The 17,173-nt window shown below is 34.6% G+C and overlaps 1 protein-coding gene across 2 annotated transcripts in view; it reads left to right on the forward strand.

Moving 5' to 3' along the window:
- Gdap2 (ganglioside induced differentiation associated protein 2) overlaps nucleotides 1-16,945 on the forward strand; it is a 68,803-nt gene extending 51,858 nt beyond the window's left edge. Inside the window, exons 12-15 of one of the 2 annotated variants that reach the window (XM_047539989.1) lie at nucleotides 1,134-1,188; nucleotides 10,665-10,703; nucleotides 12,503-12,646; nucleotides 16,483-16,945. In XM_047539989.1, the coding sequence (XP_047395945.1) occupies nucleotides 1,134-1,188; nucleotides 10,665-10,703; nucleotides 12,503-12,646; nucleotides 16,483-16,530 (286 nt within the window). In that variant the 3' untranslated portion in view covers nucleotides 16,531-16,945. The remainder of the gene's footprint in view (nucleotides 1-1,133; nucleotides 1,189-10,664; nucleotides 10,704-12,502; nucleotides 12,647-16,482) is intronic. The other variant, XM_047539996.1, reaches the window with a different exon arrangement.
- Nucleotides 16,946-17,173: the final 228 nt, after the last annotated feature.

The following is a 17,173-nucleotide window of genomic DNA, read 5'->3' on the forward strand; positions in this document are numbered from 1 at the left end:
ATATTGCCCATGAAGTGATAATGGAAATTTTAATGGAGAATATATATCACCTCGATACAGCAAGATCAAATGTAATATTTTAAACCTTTCTCATTAATGTATTTCCTAAATAAAAATGACAACCTACCCTCCCAATAGCTACTTAGTTATTTGTAGCATTACACTGTCTTCATGGACCACATTTTACAGTTAGGGTACAAAACAGGCAAATTACCATAAATTTTCAACCGTTTTGCTCCTCACATTAAATCTCACATTAATTAACAATGTTAATGTTTTCATTATCTAGTAGATGCCTTCTTAACTTGCTCTAAATGTGGGAGGGGTGCACATATGTATATAAATGGAAGCTTCATGCTGCTTTGTTTGTCCTTCTGCCACTAACCAGCTCTTTAACTTGCAATAGGCCTCAGCTATGAAAGGAGCAGTTTATACTATTTCTCTGAAGTTCTTACCAATTAACTTTATGTGACTCAATAATGATTGTTGAACTGTTGAAAAAAATCTCATGCACCTTTAGGAAAGCTAGATGAAGTAAGTAGTAGATGAGTATGATTCTGGAGTGGTATGGCCTGTGCTCATTTCCTGGTTTTACCACTGGGTGGCTGCATGACTTTGAGAAGGTTAAAACAGACAATAATGGTACTCATCTCACAGAATTATTGCAAGTATTGAATAGAAAGCCTTCATGCATTATGTGGGATATCGTAAACTCTGTTGTAATATGACCATGGAAACTTTTAATTTCTAATTTTTGCTATAATTTTAAGTGGTTTTAATATTATTTAATTCATACATTTGATCCCAAGTGATTCTGTCACCATATAAAAAACAACACATGATAAATTTGTTAAATATGCGTTTACTTAATTTTGTGTTGACTTTAGGTGGCATCTCTCTCACAGCCCACAGAAACAGTCTTTTCTGTAAATCAGTCATTTTAAGTAATAAAATATTCTCAGACTTACTATTAACATTTCACCTAAAATTCAATACACAGAGTTGCTTCTAAATTATTTTTATCCTCCCTGAATATATTTATATTCTCATGCAAAGAGTTAATTTTCTATAATGGTGACTAGTTTTAGGAATCACTTATATTGACCCTTTTGTTTGTTTTTTTTTTTGATTAGGTACAAGAGGAATTTGAAGGCTGTTTATTTTGTTCATCCAACATTTCGTTCAAAGGTATTGTATTTTCCTTTTTTGTCTCTTAAGTGCACTGCATGCTCTGAATATTAAGGTATATTTCAGCATTTTAATTGCTGTTGTCACCATTGTAACTGCTCATTTGTTCATTTGCCCTTCCTGTTTAATTGATCCCAAGTTGTAGTCCTAATGTTTTGGTTGTGTGTGACATTAGTATCTTTTAGGGCAACCTTTTAAGCCATTAACTTCTCAGCCTGTGCCTCTTGTTGCTCTTTGTTCATCTGAGGTTTGCTCATGCTGTCATTGTGGAATACACTTATCCCCTCTGCTTGTGGCTGACTCCTGTTTTCCTTAAGATCTTGGTTTAACAAGTTATTTTCTACACAAAGCCTTCCCTGATTAATCCTATATTTAATATAAATACTCCTGCATCGTATCCCTTAAAGTCCCATAATCTTCTATCTTTGTTACAGTCTTGTTCTGATTATTTAATTCTTTACCTAATGTTTGCTTATAAGATCCATGTGTTCTAGAATATAGCTACCTTGCTCACAATTTTATTCCTACTATCTGATCTGACACCTTGACTTCATCAAGATATCTAGTCCCTTGGTCCTTTTACTTTTTCTGAAAATGTCATCCTTCTTGCTTTTTTTTTCTTCCCTATCTATCTTAAAACACATTGCGTCACTTCAACTTCTTTTGTCAATGCCTAAAATACACCTGTGACCGCTTACTCTTTTGTCACACCTGCTTTTTCAACCTTAGCTTGACATAATCCATTGTTCTGCTTTCTTCACTTCTCTGCCTGAGTTGCAGAATACTGGTGGAGAAATCATACAGCATGAGGAGTTGGAGTCTCAACAGACTCATGGTGCTTTCACTGCTAGAGGTACTTTGATGTTTCATTGGACAGGGACCCAGAATGGTCTGCTAGTCTCCTCGAGCCCTATCCTACCAACTTTTCTTTACTCCCAGCTTTCCCTCATTCTTAATCAAGAAATAGAAACCATCCGTAGATAACTCTCTCCATATGAAAGGATAGTGCCTCTAACCTGTGCTCTGTTTCTCATAGTAATAATGACAGCTAATGTTTTTTGAGTACTTACTATCTGCCATTTCTTCCCATGCATTATCTTATTTAAGCCATACAGTGTATCTGTGAAGTAGAGAGTAGTAGTATTCCCATGTTACACAAAAGAGGATTAATACTTAGATTAAGGAGATATCCCCAAGGTGACCACAATGAGTAGCAAAGGCCAGCTGAATTGGAATCTACACATTTTAATCTAAGAGCCTACACTCTTAACTACAGAGTATATTTCCATTTCCTTGGGAATCTCTCTCCAGTGGTTAGCATCTTTCTCCTCTTTCACTTTGCCAGATCTAAATCACCAACTCTTAAACATGCTATGGCATCTGTTTCTCTCTGTTACCTTGACAACCAGAACTTGTTAGTGTAATCTGTGGTCTGTAGTCACCATCTCCATTTTTCATACACTTGAAATTACTCTGATCTGGTTCTAATCCCACTGTGCCAGCTGAAGCTGTTCACACAAAAATCACTAATAATCACTGTTACTACAGCCACTAACGCTTTTCTGTCTTCATGTTACCTGCTTTCCCTACAGCCTTAGATGGTTGATCACTTTTGGGAAACATTTTGTCTTGGTTTCTTTGAAACTTACCTCTCCTGATTATCTCTGCTTTTAGCTGCTCCTTCTCAGTCACCTTTGTGGGCCTTCTTTCTCTACTCATCCTTTGAAAGTTGGTGTTCTCAAGTTCTCTGCCCTCATCTTTCAATCTGTATCTTTTTATCATCTCTCTGTTTTCATCAACCCCTCAAAATATATGCAATCCCCAAATACATTTTGAGGAATCTCAATGTTTAGGAGCATGGTTTGAAGTGACCTGGGTTCTAATCCCTGCTCTATCAATCACCAGTTTATCAACTCAGGCACATAGTGTAATCTTTCTGTGCTTTACGTTTATCCTCTTGATATAGTAGTAGTGATAGTACCTACCTCATAGGGTCATTGAGAATATGAAGTGAGTTATTACATGTAAAATGCTTCAAACATTACTTAGCACATAATGATCCCTCAATAAAAGTTAGCTGTTATCATCATTCCTAGCTCTAGACCTGTGCATTGAACAGCTCATTAGGTGTCTTCTTGCAGGTATCACATAGGCCCCTGAAGTTCCACATTTTTAACTCATGTCCTCTTCCCTTACCTACTCCCAAACTGTATTTTGTAGTCCCCATCTTAGTAAATGAGACCACTAACCAGCAGAGGTGCCTAGCCCAGGACCAGTTCTGTCCCTTACAACTCTCCACAATACAGTAGTTCTGTGTGTTTACCATTGCTCCAGTCTGTGTCTGTGTCTTTATTTCCCCCATCTCTACTTTATTTCATGCTGCCATAATCATTTACCTGAAACAGTACACCCTCCTAATCAGTTTTCATGTTGTCCTGCCTCCAGTGTTGCACTGCTCCAGGAGCCTTCAGGTGTGCCTCATCAAGTTTTCTTATGATGTTATAAGAAGCCTACATATTTACTCTAATGGTCCTTTAAAAAAGTAAAAGATTTGTATTCTGTGTAGTTTTATATGCTGTAGAACACCAGCAGAGAAACAACAGATCTAAATAAGTGAAGACTTATACTGTATTTGTGAATTGTAAAACTTAATATTATTATTTCTTGATAAATCTATAGATCCAACTTCAGTCTCAACCAAAATTTCAGAAAGTGTATTTGTAGAAATTGACAGATCAACTCTAAAAGTCATGGGAAAACGCAAGGAATTTAGAGTAGTCAACAATTTGGAAAAGAAACACAAAGTTAGAGAACTAACACTACCTGCTTTGAAAGCTTATTCTATAGCTACAGTACATAAGGCAGTGATATAGTAGAATAAAAATAGACAAATCAGGGGCTGGGGTTGTAGCTCAGTGGTAGAGCCCTTGCCTACCATGTGTGAGGGACTGGGTTCAATTCTCAACACCTCATATAAATAAATAAATAAAAATAAAGGTCTTGAGCATGAAGGGGTGCTGTATTTTATCAAATGCTTTTTCTGCATCTATTGAAATAATCATATGATTCTTAACTTTAAGTCTGTTGATATGATGAATTTACATATATTGATTTCTGGATGTTGAACCAGAATCTTGCATCCTTGGGAAGAAACCCACTTGATCATGGTGCACTATCTTTTTAATATGTTTTTGTATGCAATGTGCTAAAATTTTGTTAAGAATTTTTGCATCTATGTTCATTAGGGATATTGGTCTGAAGTTTTATTTCCTTGATATGTCTTTGTCTATGCTCAGAACACTAGAAAAAATAGGGATAGTAGGAACCACATACCTCAATATGGTAAAGGCTATTTATGCTAAGCATCATTCTAAATGGAGAAAAACTGAAAGCATTCCCCCTAAAAACTGGAACAAGGCAAGGATGCCCTCTTTTACTACTTTTTTCAACATCATTCTTGAAACTTTAGCCAGAGCAATCAGACAGACCAAAGAAACTAAAGGGATATAAATAGGAAAAGGAGGACTCAAACTATCACTCTTTGCCAATGGCATGATTCTATATTTAGAGAAACCAAAAAATTCTACCAGAAGACTTCTAAAACTTATACATGAATTCAGCAAAGTAGCAGGATATAAAATCAACACTCATAAATCTATTGCATTTCTATTCATAAATGATGAATCCTCTGCAAGAGAAATTAGGAAAACTACCCCATTCACAATAGCCTTAAAAAAAAAAAATAAAATACTTGGGAATCAATCTAACCAAAGAGGTGAAAGACCTCTACAATGAGAACTACAGAACACTAAAGAGAAAACCTTAGAAGATGGAAAGATCTCCCATGTTCTTGCATAGGCAGAATTAATATTGTCAAAATGGCCATACTACCAAAATTGCTATTCAAATTCAATGCAATTCCAACTAAAATCCCAATGACATACCTCTTAGAAATAGAGAAAGCAATCATGAAATTCATTTGGAAAAAAAAGAGACCCAGAATGACCAAAGCAATTCTTAGCAGGAAGAACGAAGCAGGAGGTATCACAATACCAGACCTTCAACTATACTACAGAGCAATAGTAACAAAAATGGCATGGAATTGGCACCAAAATAGACAGATAGACCAATGGTACAAATAGAGGACACAGAGACAAACTCACACAAATAAAGTTGTCTCATACTAGCAAAGGTGCCAAAAATATACATTGGAGAAAAGATAGCCTCTTCAACAAATAGTCCTGGGAAAACTGGAAATCCATATGCAGCAAAATGAACTGAACCCCTAACTCTCACCTTGCACAAAACTCAACTCAAAATGGATCAAGGACCTAGGAATTAGACCAGAGACCCTGCACCTAATAGAAGAAAAAGTAGGTCCAAGTCTTCATCATGTTGGCTTGGGACCAGACTTCCTTAACATGACTCCCAAAGCACAGAAATAAAAGCAAGAATCAATAACTGGGATAGATTCAAACTAAAAAGCTTTTAATCAACAAAGAAAACAATCAACAATGTGAAGAGAGAGCCTACAGAGTGGGAGAAAATCTTTGACCCTCGCACCTCAGAGCACTGATGTCCAAAATTTATAAAGAACTCAAAAAACTTTATACCAAGATTACAAATAACCCAGTCAATAAACGGACTGAGGAAATGAGCAGATATTTCACAGAAGATCAGCAAGCAATCAACAGATATATGAAAAAATGTTCAACATCTCTAGTAATAACAGAAATGCAAATTAAAACTATCCTAAAATTTCATCTCACCCTAATTAGAATGGCTATTATCAAGAATACAAGCAACAATAGGTGTTGGTGAGGATGTGCGGGAAAGGTACACTCATACATTGCTGGTGGGGTTGCATATTGGTGCAGCCCCTCTGGAAAACAGTATGGAGATTCCTTAAAAAACTTGACCCAGCTATCCCACTCCTAGACCTATACCAAAGGACTTAAAATCAGTATACAACAGTGATGCAACCACATCAATGTTTAAAGCAGCTCAATTCACAATAGCTAAATTGTGGAACCAACCTAGATGCCCTTCAGTAGATGAATGGATAAAGAAACTGTGGTATATATGTACAATGGAATATTATTCAGCCATAAAGAAGAATAAAATTATGGCATTTGCAGGTAAATGGATAGAGTTAGAGAATATCATGCTAAATGAAATAAGCCAATCCCAAAAAACCAAAGACCTAATGATCTCTCTGATAAGTGGATGATGATACATAACAGGCTGGAAGGAGGAAGAAAAAGAATGGAGGAAGGGTGAATTGTATAGAGGAAAATGAGGGGGATGGGGTGGGGGGAAGGAAAGATAATAGAATGGGACAAACATTACCCTAGGTACATGTACGATTATACAAACGGTGTGACTCTACTTCATGTACAACCGTAGTAATGAAATTTGTACCCCATTTGTGTACAATGAATCTAAATTTAAAAAATTAAAATAAAAAAACAAAAAATAAATACATAAATAAAGGTCCATCAACAACTAAATACACACACACACACACACACACACACACACAAAATCAATGGAACAGAATAAAAACCTAACTGTAAAATTTCAAACATTAAATTGAAGATATAGAAGGAAAATCTTTGTGACCTTGAGTTAGGCAAATATTTCTTAAATAACAATTTCCAAAAGCATAATCTATTTAAAAAAAAAAACTGGACCTGATCAAAATTTGTTTGCCCTTTAATAGATACTGTTAGGACAATGAAAAGACAAGCTGCAGCCCAAGAAAAAAATCATTGTAAAAGATTGTACCTAAGAACACAAAGAAATCTCAAAACCAGTAATTAGAAAGAGAATGTGGAGAAAAAGGAACATGTACACTGTTGATGAGACTATAAATTGGTGCAGTCAATATGGAGGTTCCTCAAAAGTCTAGGAATAGAACCACTCTGTGACCTAACTATGCCATTCCTTGGTATTTATCCTAAAGAATTAAAGCCATTATACTATACCAATACATGCATACCCATGTTTATAACATCATAATTTATAATAGCCAAACTATGGAATCAGCCTGGGTGTCTATCAACAGATGAACTAGTAAAGAAAGTGTGGTATATATGCACAGTGAAGTTTTATTCAGCCATAAAGAAAGATGAAATGATGTCATTTGCAGGAAAATGGATGGAACTTGAAAATATTGTGATTAGGAAGAACTCAGGGGTCAAGGGTTATATGTTTTCTCTCATTTGTGGAAACTAGAGCAGAAAAAAAAAAGGTAGGGTGTGGTCTTGTGAAAATCAAAGGGAGATCAGTAGGGTAGAGGAAAGAGAGAAGGGGAGATAAAGGGAAAATACTGGGGAATGATTGACCAAATTGTTATATTGTGTGCATGTACAAATAAATAACAGCAAATCCCACCATTATGTACAACTGTAATGTGCCAATAAAAATATGGAAAAAATAAAACAATTTTAAAAAATAATAAGGAAATAACTCAGTTTAGAAGTAAGCAAAAGATTGTACAGATACTTCACCAAACATGATATTCAGATAAACAGGTAAACACATGTTCAATCTAATTACTCTCAAAGTGCTGATCAAAATTTAAAATGTTATAGGAAATTTGGAAAACAACTTGGCAGTCTATTTAAAGAACTAAAACATCACCTATGTGATATGCCCATCCCACTTATAGGTATTTACCCAAGCCAAGTGAAAACGTTCGTATAAGAACTGACTATTCACAAATACTTATAGCATCATTTGTGATAGTGAAAAACTAGAAACAACCCAAATGCCCTTCACTGGGAGAATTTACATCCAAACTCTGATATATCCATACAATAATAGTACTTGGCAAGGAAAACCACAAGCTTGATATGTACAACAACATAGATGAATCTCAGAATTGTACTTAGTAAAAGAAGCCAGACCAAAAAAGAGTACATACTATATGGTTCCATATACTTTGGGAATGATGGATAGGTTCATTTTCTTAATCATGATAATGGTTTCACAGGGTAGGGTTGTATGTGTTTGTCAAAACTTAAATTGTTCATTTTAAATATGTGCAGTTGTATGGCAATTGTGTATCAGTAAAACTGCAATAAAATGCCACTACACTACCACCAGAATGGCTAAAAATTAAAGATTGACAATGCCAAACATTGCCAGTGTCTTGGAGCAACTGGAATTCCCAGTGTCACAAGTAGTAGTGAGAAATTTGTGCAATCACTTTGCAAAAAATTATGTCCGTTTCTTATGAACAAATCATATACCTAGACTGTCACCCAGGAATTCCAGTGCTAGGTATATGCCCAGGTGAAGTGCAAACCTATACACACAAAAAATTTCTACAGCAATGTTTATAAGCAACTTTTTCATAATACCCAAAGTCTGGAAACAGCCTTAGTGCCTATCAATAGGATTATGAATAATTAAACTCTGGTATATTCTTGTAATAGAAAATTACTTAGTACTAAAAAGACATTTACTAGTGAAAACACAACAGTATGGATGAATCTTATGCCTTATGTAAAGTTAAAGAAACATTACATAAAACAGTCATGCTGTATGATTCCATTCATGCTTGAAGTTCTAAAGCATACAAAACTAATCCGTGGTAGAAAAAAATCACGGATTTGCTTTTGGGGTGTGGAAGATGAAGGAAAGGGACATGATGGAACTTACTGGGGTGAGGACAATGGTTTTGACCTTAAAGGAGTTCTGTTTATAGAGTTTTGTACATCTGTCCAAAAGCAAAAGTATACTTTTCATTTCATTGACTGAAAAGAAACTAAACAATATTGAACGGTAATTAAAGACATAAGTACTGTATTTGGGGAAAGTTTACTGATATCTGCAGTTTATACTGGGAAATACAGCATAAAAATCAGATGAATTGATAAATGGATATAGGGGTAGATAAATAATTTTTTGGAATGGGGAAAATGAGAGAATAAGACCCATGTGTATTTAAGACATATTTTATAGTAAATCAAAACTACAAATGGAGTGTTTATAATTAGGAGATGAAATTAATAGATAATAAAACCATCAAATCACACTGTTATAATTTCCATACAGTTCAGATCTTTTCCAGGCCACTCCACCCTAAGAGGTATTAAATTGACTGCTTGTATAAATCACTGCGCTTTTTCTTCTTTGTAGTTTACTAATAGAATTTAAACCCACTGATGATTCTGGCCCTAGCAGATTATTTGAGGACACACGTGAACTGTCTTTTCATAGCTTATATTGATCGTTTTGTGATCTTGCAATTTTGGCTTTGCATTTTTGAATAATTAGGTGAAAGAATCTGTGGCATTCACAAAATGTCTCAATAGTTCTTTCCCAAATTTTAAATTTTCTTGATTTTTAAAATAGTACATACTAAGTAATGAACGTTTACTTAAATTAATGTCTATTTTAGCTTATATTATAAACATATTGAAAATTTAAAGTTAAGCTATATAAAACTCAAATTAAAAAAATATAGAAAAGATAGTGATGTTGGGTCTCCCTAAACAGAACACTTTTAACTGACTTTCTACTTCTATTTTGAATAATTTTCTTCTGCCAACACCTGGAGGGTGTAAAAATGAAAGAAAATGTGGGGAAGAATTTTTCTCTGAAAGATTGTATGCCTAAGAACAGTGCTTATTCTTCTCCAACCCTACCTCCCTCTCTCTTCTACCACCACCCCACCATTTCAGTATGGTGTTATATATTTAAGAACCCTGTCATAGAATTGTATTACTTGAGGGGGAACCTTAAAAATCACTATGTGGAACTTTTTCATTTTACTGTTGGAGAAACTGACCCCAGATTAAAGTGTAATTTGCTTTTATTGTAAAACGAAGGCACATTATACCATTCCTAAATAGTTTAAAGTAAGACCCCAGACTCCTATAGACCTATTTGTTAATTCTTTCAACGAACACTAAATTCCTTATTTGATGTTGGGTGTTAGTTAGGATTGATATACAGAAATGACATTGAATAAGATAATCCCCACATTGGGAAGCTTACAGTCTATTTAGAGAATTAGCTAATACAATACTGAATGTTCATTATCATGCAGTAATATGAGTTAAAATAGTGTTGTCAGGACACTCAGAATAAAGATTCCTTGTTAACTTTGGATAGAGGGTGGTCAAAGAAAGTTTCCTCATGGAGGCAAATTTTGTTATGGATCTGGAGGACAATTAGCCAGGTAAAGAATTGAGGAAAAAGGCATCAAGGGCTAAATGAATGAACAGCATGTAAAAATGTCCTGAGATAAGAAACCATGACACAAAATTCCCTACATAGCCTCTTCGCTCCATAATGTTATACTTTTTTCAAGTAGCACAGCTACTTGTATATAATAGGTATTCACAAGTTTCCTTTGGACCATTCATCACATGTAACAAGTTTTGCCTTAAGTGGTTATTATGATTAGTTTATTAGTTGTTTATGTTCCATCTGCTCTACTAGAATCTTAACTCTCTTTATAGGAAAGGACAAATAAGTTATCCTGTCACCTACAACCCCAGGTCAGTGCTTGCACACCCCTGTGGATGTTTATTTACTCGCACAATCATACCTCCTAACACATCCTTGAAGTTCTTCCCTGTTCTGCCCCTATGATCTCTGATTTTTCTAGCTCAAAACTCTCCATGTTCTCTTCTGTGATTAGTTATGGAGCTCCTAGAGTTTTCACTAATCTAGTTTGCAAAAAAAAAAAAAAATCAGTTTACAACAAACTGATTTTGATATGTAGTTCAGTGACTGTTAAACTCACTTGGTTCTAGTAAAGCCAGATGCTTCCCTTAGCATGTGTTCATCTCCTCCCTCCAAATAAACTTGGTATAATGGGAGGAAGAGAGTACAGAGGACACTGCTAATATTTGACGCTCTTTATCAATCATTGGTGGTATAACTGATGTAGCAGAGTGACCCAGGCCATAGAAACCACTGTAAAACAGGCCTTATCTTCATTCATTTATTCTTTAACAAATACTTGAGAACTCATTGTTCTTTCTGTACCTTACAAAACTTTAGACTATCATTCAGGGATAGTCTGCTAGGTGCCAGGGAGATTATAGAAATGAATATAAGCAACTAAAGTATTTGGAGTAGAAATAAGTGGTATAAATGAGGTTTAAACATAAGATTATAAGAATTCAGCAGAGGAGATAATCTCTTTGGATCAGTAAGGGAGAAATAATGGTAGAATGAGACTTGTACTGAATAAGGAAGTTCAAGTAGGATTCTGATAGCAATAACTAGTGTTTAGTGTTTTCTGTATTATTCTATGCCTCTTACAAGTAGAAGGTATGTCGTGTCAGGGGCCTGGGATATGTAAAAGGTTTGGAATGACCACTGAAAAAAGAATATGATAGGATGCCAAAAAGAAATTAACAAAATGATTGGCATCAGTGATAAGCACCCACAGTGACATGTATTTATAATGTACCCAGTTTGTACCTATTTGGAGTATGTTTTGCCAGTGCACTGAAAGTTCATATGCATGTTACCATCTTAAATAAAATGGGGATAGCAACTATATAATACTTACCTCATAGTACTGTTGTGTAACCTGTTAGTAAATGTGGGCTCATTTATGATTGCTGATTTAAATAGGTCACCAAGAATGTGTAAGTTTTGTGTACAATAAAAATAAATAAATAAAAAAGAATGTGTAAATTTTAGCTATTCAGTACCTTAAATCAATATCACTTGCTAGCAGAAGTTTTCTTTCCCTTTTTTTTGTTCCTTTTTTGGGAAAATTTGTAGACTTATATATTGTACAGTGAAATGAACAAAGTGACTGATTCTATAGGTGATTCACTTGATTGACTTCAAAGAAAGAGACCACATGTCTAGTATCAACAAAAAATATCTTTGTCCCAAAACATTGGCAAAAGCTTACTTTTCAATCTCATTTGAAAATTTCAAAAGGGTTTGTGAGATTTGAAGATATTAACCATTTTCGGAGTATAAAAGCACCAGTGATTGAACCACCCACAGTAAGAAGCAGTAGTTTTGACAACCACCCACAGTAAGAAGCACACTAACACATAGGAGTGTATATACATATAATGAAACAAAAAGTTATGGAAATAAAATTTATCCTTATTATAGTCTCTAGTAATTGTTCCACTATCTTCTTTTTCTAACATTGTTCATAATCTTTTAAACTGATTGCATATCACGCTGATGAACTACAAACTACACTTTGCAAAACACTGGTCATTAGAAGATTTTGAAATACAGTTTTTATATAGTATACATTTTCAAAATCATTTGTTATGGTCACTAGCTTAAAATATTTTTCTCTTCTGTTTATCAGGTATCGACATGGTTTTTCACCACCTTTTCTGTCTCAGGACTGAAGGACAAAATCCACCATGTGGACAGCCTGCACCAGCTATTTTCTGCCATATCACCAGAACAGATTGACTTTCCTCCCTTTGTCCTTGAATATGATGCCAGGGTACGTACCCGTAGCTCCCACTCCTTGTATAATACATTAAATATCTGCACAGCTTTTTCCTATCATTAGAAGATACTGATGTAGTGTAGTGTGTTTTAATAAGCTTGATAATATCACTTAACTTTCCTTTCCTGCAGTAATTTGAGGAAAAGTCTTTATCCCAAGAGGATTTTTTTCTAGATAAACATTTCAATGGGAAATTTTTCTGCTCTGAATTTGAAACCACCCCTTGGTTCTTTTATTAGTTTTCTGCCACATTTGAGACAAGTACCTCTGTGTAATTTTCTTTATTGAATGACCTTTCAGCTATATAACCAGTCAGAATTGTTGTCCACTTTCAGCAATAATATAAATCAACTAGCTTATCTTAATAGACTTTACCCAGTTAAAACTTTTATTTTTCTAAAAGTGGGTGTAACATTTTTAAGAGCAACAGCCAGTTATACTGTTGTTAATTAAAGGTACATTTATAGATCTGTTACTTAAGCACTAAAGGTCTACTCTTGAATTTCACCAAAATTCTATTCCATTGTGTTAGTTCACAACATCACCTCAGTAATTAAAAAAAAGTAACATGCTTGGCCAGAAGCAGCTCATCAAGCTCATTGTTAGCTGATTACATATCTTTATGTATGAACCAGAGAATGTATTTGATAGTTATATTAAGTTTGAAATGCATTATTCTCTCCTAATTATTATGCAACATGCATATAGTCAAATAAAAATCCTGTAACACATTTTCTCTCCAACATTTCTCTAACTTTAGCTATGATTTCAGCTTCCCTTATAAGAAGAGCAGAGTGTTTAATATGTTCCAATAGCTAATAAAATTTTAAATTTAGCTGCTGCAGAGAGAGGATTTGTAATTGGAACAGCTGGATCATAAATACAAAGATTGTTGAATATATGGTAGGAGAAAAAAACTACCACTTTATATTTACTGCAGATAGTTGGAGTAAAATGTGGCCTTATTGTTAATGCTTTGTACTAAGTCTTCTTCATAACAGTAAATATGAAAGGCATTAAGAAACATTTTAATATAAAATAGGGCTGGAGATGTGGTTCAGGGGTTGAGTGCCCCTGAGTTAGTTCAATCCCCAGACGCACCCCACTTTCCCCAAAAAAGAAAAGAAATATGCAGGTCGAGTATTTGGTTAGAAATCCTTAAGAACTATTTATTTAAGCCTAAGCATTTTCTTTGTTCTTAAGGGTCTGTAAAGAAAACTTTCATTAAATATCACTTATAACTCCACTGTACTCAAATTTGGTGTTTTTCTGGTTTGGTTTGATTGACTTTGGTTTGGTTTGATTTGGGTGTTTGTTTAGCTTTCTGTTATTTTTTGGCATATCAAATACAGGTATAGTTTGATTAATTAAAATGAAATATAATAATCTCCAAATTATCAATTGACTTATTAGGTCATTTGTATATAAAGACCAAAGAGATGCATAAAATGAGGAAGAAACCAAACAGGGTAACGGGAGATGATGAGGAAAGGGCAGGTAGAGTGTGGATCACTAGGTACTGGAATTTTACTCATCACATTACAGGACTTGTCTTAGTGGAGAGTGTTCTGCAAGGAAAACTGCTGTTGTGTTCCTGTTTAGAAAGATGAGTATAGAAACAGCAGAGAGAATGAGAGGGAGGTAGTCAAGGAGATTTGAGTCTATTAGTGAAGCCAGAGGAAAAACACCTAGAGTGAGGGCAGTGGTAGTGATTGTGGTAAGGTGCATTTGATCCTGAAGCCACTTCAGAAAAGGATTAGGTGTAATTTTATAAACAGAGAATGTTTCTAAAATATTTAAATACTTATATATTTTTAAAATATATTTAGAAATAGACACTTAAGGAAATAAAATCTGCAGCATTTGCTAAGTAGTCACTGCAGATGAAGCAGAAAGTAAATGCTTTAGGAGACTTGATGTGTGGTGCTGCCATTACCCCAGAGAAGCAATATAAAGGAAAAGCATTGATGGACTGGGTGGAAGGGACAGGCAGTATGTTATTTTCTAACACATTAGGTTTGAGACGCTGCATGGGACATCCAGATGAGATACCAGTAGGTGACTGGATGTTGACTTGTAAGGAAACATGTTCCTTTAGTGAATGGGAAGAATTAAAGATAGAACTGAAGAAAAGAAATGAGTATGGAGTTGATTTATTTTATTACTGTTTAGTTGGCCTTGCACACAGTAGGTTCTTTATTAGGTAAGGCAGTGAAGTAGTGATGATTTGTAGGCTTAGAAAAAAAAAATTTCTGGGATTTTTACAACTTTGAAGAGTGACATAAATTCTATAGGATTGAAAGAAACCATTGAAGGTAGTTAAAAGATAATATTTATCTAGATAAAACTGAAACTGAAGCCACTTCAGAAAAGGAGCTAGTCAGTAATTTTATAAATATAGTCAGAGAATATACAGTTTTACCTAGCAACAATTTTAAAAATTTCTATGATTATTTCCAGAATTAGAGGAAATATTTGATTGTTCCACAGTACTTTGCACAATGTGAGATTAACATGAGATCTAATTTGTGACCTTACATATTAGACTTGCTCTTCTTAATTTACCATAGTTCAACAAGAATATGAGAAACCTAAGGAAAGTATGGTGGTAGAATAGAATGGAGAACAGTTAAGGTCAGTCGGTGAACTATTTCTTTTCAGATGAACTTCAGAAAAGATTTGTCTCTTCCGTGCATGTTTTTCTATGCAGGGAAAGAAGCAGGATTGGCTAGTGACAGATCTTGATAGGGAGTGCTAAAATGAAAAAGGTTTTATTCCAAGTTTCCAGATATGTAGATAGTCCTAAGTCATTGTCTTTTTTTTTTTTTAATATCTGGTCATATTTATAATCAGAAATAAGCTTTCCTACTTGTTTTCCTGGTTATGGCACCAGTGTAATTCCTATTCCATAACTATACTGTAAATATACCGTGAAGCAATCTGTTTTCATCCTGCTTCTCATTGTTTATTTCTACTGTTATACATTAATGCCAAACATTTTCTGTTTATATTTTATTGAAAAATAAGTTCTTTGTCAAAGAAATACTTTTGTTAAAAATGAGAAACCAAACTGAAGTCTCATAAATCTCATCTAGGATCCTTCTACCATAAAGTTAACTTGTCTTGGTTTTCATTAAGATAAAATTAGCCAAAGTAGGGGTCAAACATTTTCTCCTTACTCTGGTTTGTTGCTTGCTATATTTGACATTAAAGTTCTGGCATTCAATTCTCCATTTTGGGCTGGAAATAAATTCCCTGAGAACTGTAATTGTTACAAGCTTTGCCACTTGAGTATGTCATGAAGAAGACTCACTTTACCCAGAGTTATAGTTATTAAATTCCTCAGAGATAATTTTGTTGTTTCATAAATGTATTAAGATGTGGCACACAGTGAGAACACAGCCTAACAGAAAGGAATCTGCATGTTACATTAAAGTAGATTTGGGTTTAGATCCAGGCTTTGCTGGTTACTGACAGGTGACTAGGTGAATTATGTGATCTGAGTGATCATTTTCCTCTTGTGTGAAATGAGGATGTTGCCCGCATGGCATTACTTGAGGATTTTAAATGACAGTGAAAACCTTGTCTGGCATACAGAATATTCAATAAGTGGTATTGTTAAAGCATATAATTTTATTGTTTCTGTTTATTTTACATGAACTCTGAATCACTCCCCTAGAACTACTCTAATGGCTGAGGGCCTGCTCAGTGCCAGACACGTGGTAGACATTTTACATACCCTGTCTCATTGACTGTACATTCCTTTCTTTCACATTTCCAGTGAAATTGGTCTTGTTACTTATTGTTCTTGTCTGTTTTTCTTTTCACAGGAAAATGGGCCTTACTACACGTCTTATCCCCCATCACCAGATTTGTGACCTGCCATCTTCTAGTGCTTCTTGATTCCAAGGATGCCACTTCCACCACAAATCGCTACCTATTCAAGTGATGTTCATTTTTGCTGTACAGATCCAGAGAGCCTTTTGTCCCCACCTCTCTGGTATTTTTTTATTGACTATATATTTTCTGGCACATAAGCAATCTAAAAATGGTAGGCCATTCTGAACTGCACACATTTTAAATTTGTATATTTGTATCAAATGGAAATGTTCATTTTTAGAGTGTTGTTAATAGAAATTGGGGAGCAACCTTTGAGTATCTTCAGTTTCCTGAAGGACACTGGATTCTCCATTACATAAGCCACCAACAATGTTCATGTCTTCTCTTAAACATTGCACGCTTCCTTTGTGTATTTAAATATTTCTTGAAATATATATAACCAATGTATGCTGACTGGATGCATTGTTTGCTTCAGATCCTGCTGATAATACCATTTATATTTTATACAGATTACCTAGTTATAAGAAAATCATCTGGGACCACGAATGTGGAAATGTGTCTGCTGAAAAACAAACATCACTAGCAAAATGTAGAACTTGCAGATTTACAGCATAAGTTAAGACTAGGATTTGGGTACTGTGGTTCCTTGGATTATACAGTTTGGTTAAGATTGCCACAATA

Source organism: Sciurus carolinensis, chromosome 1, assembly GCF_902686445.1.
Source record: "Sciurus carolinensis chromosome 1, mSciCar1.2, whole genome shotgun sequence".
NCBI lineage: Eukaryota > Metazoa > Chordata > Mammalia > Rodentia > Sciuridae > Sciurus > Sciurus carolinensis.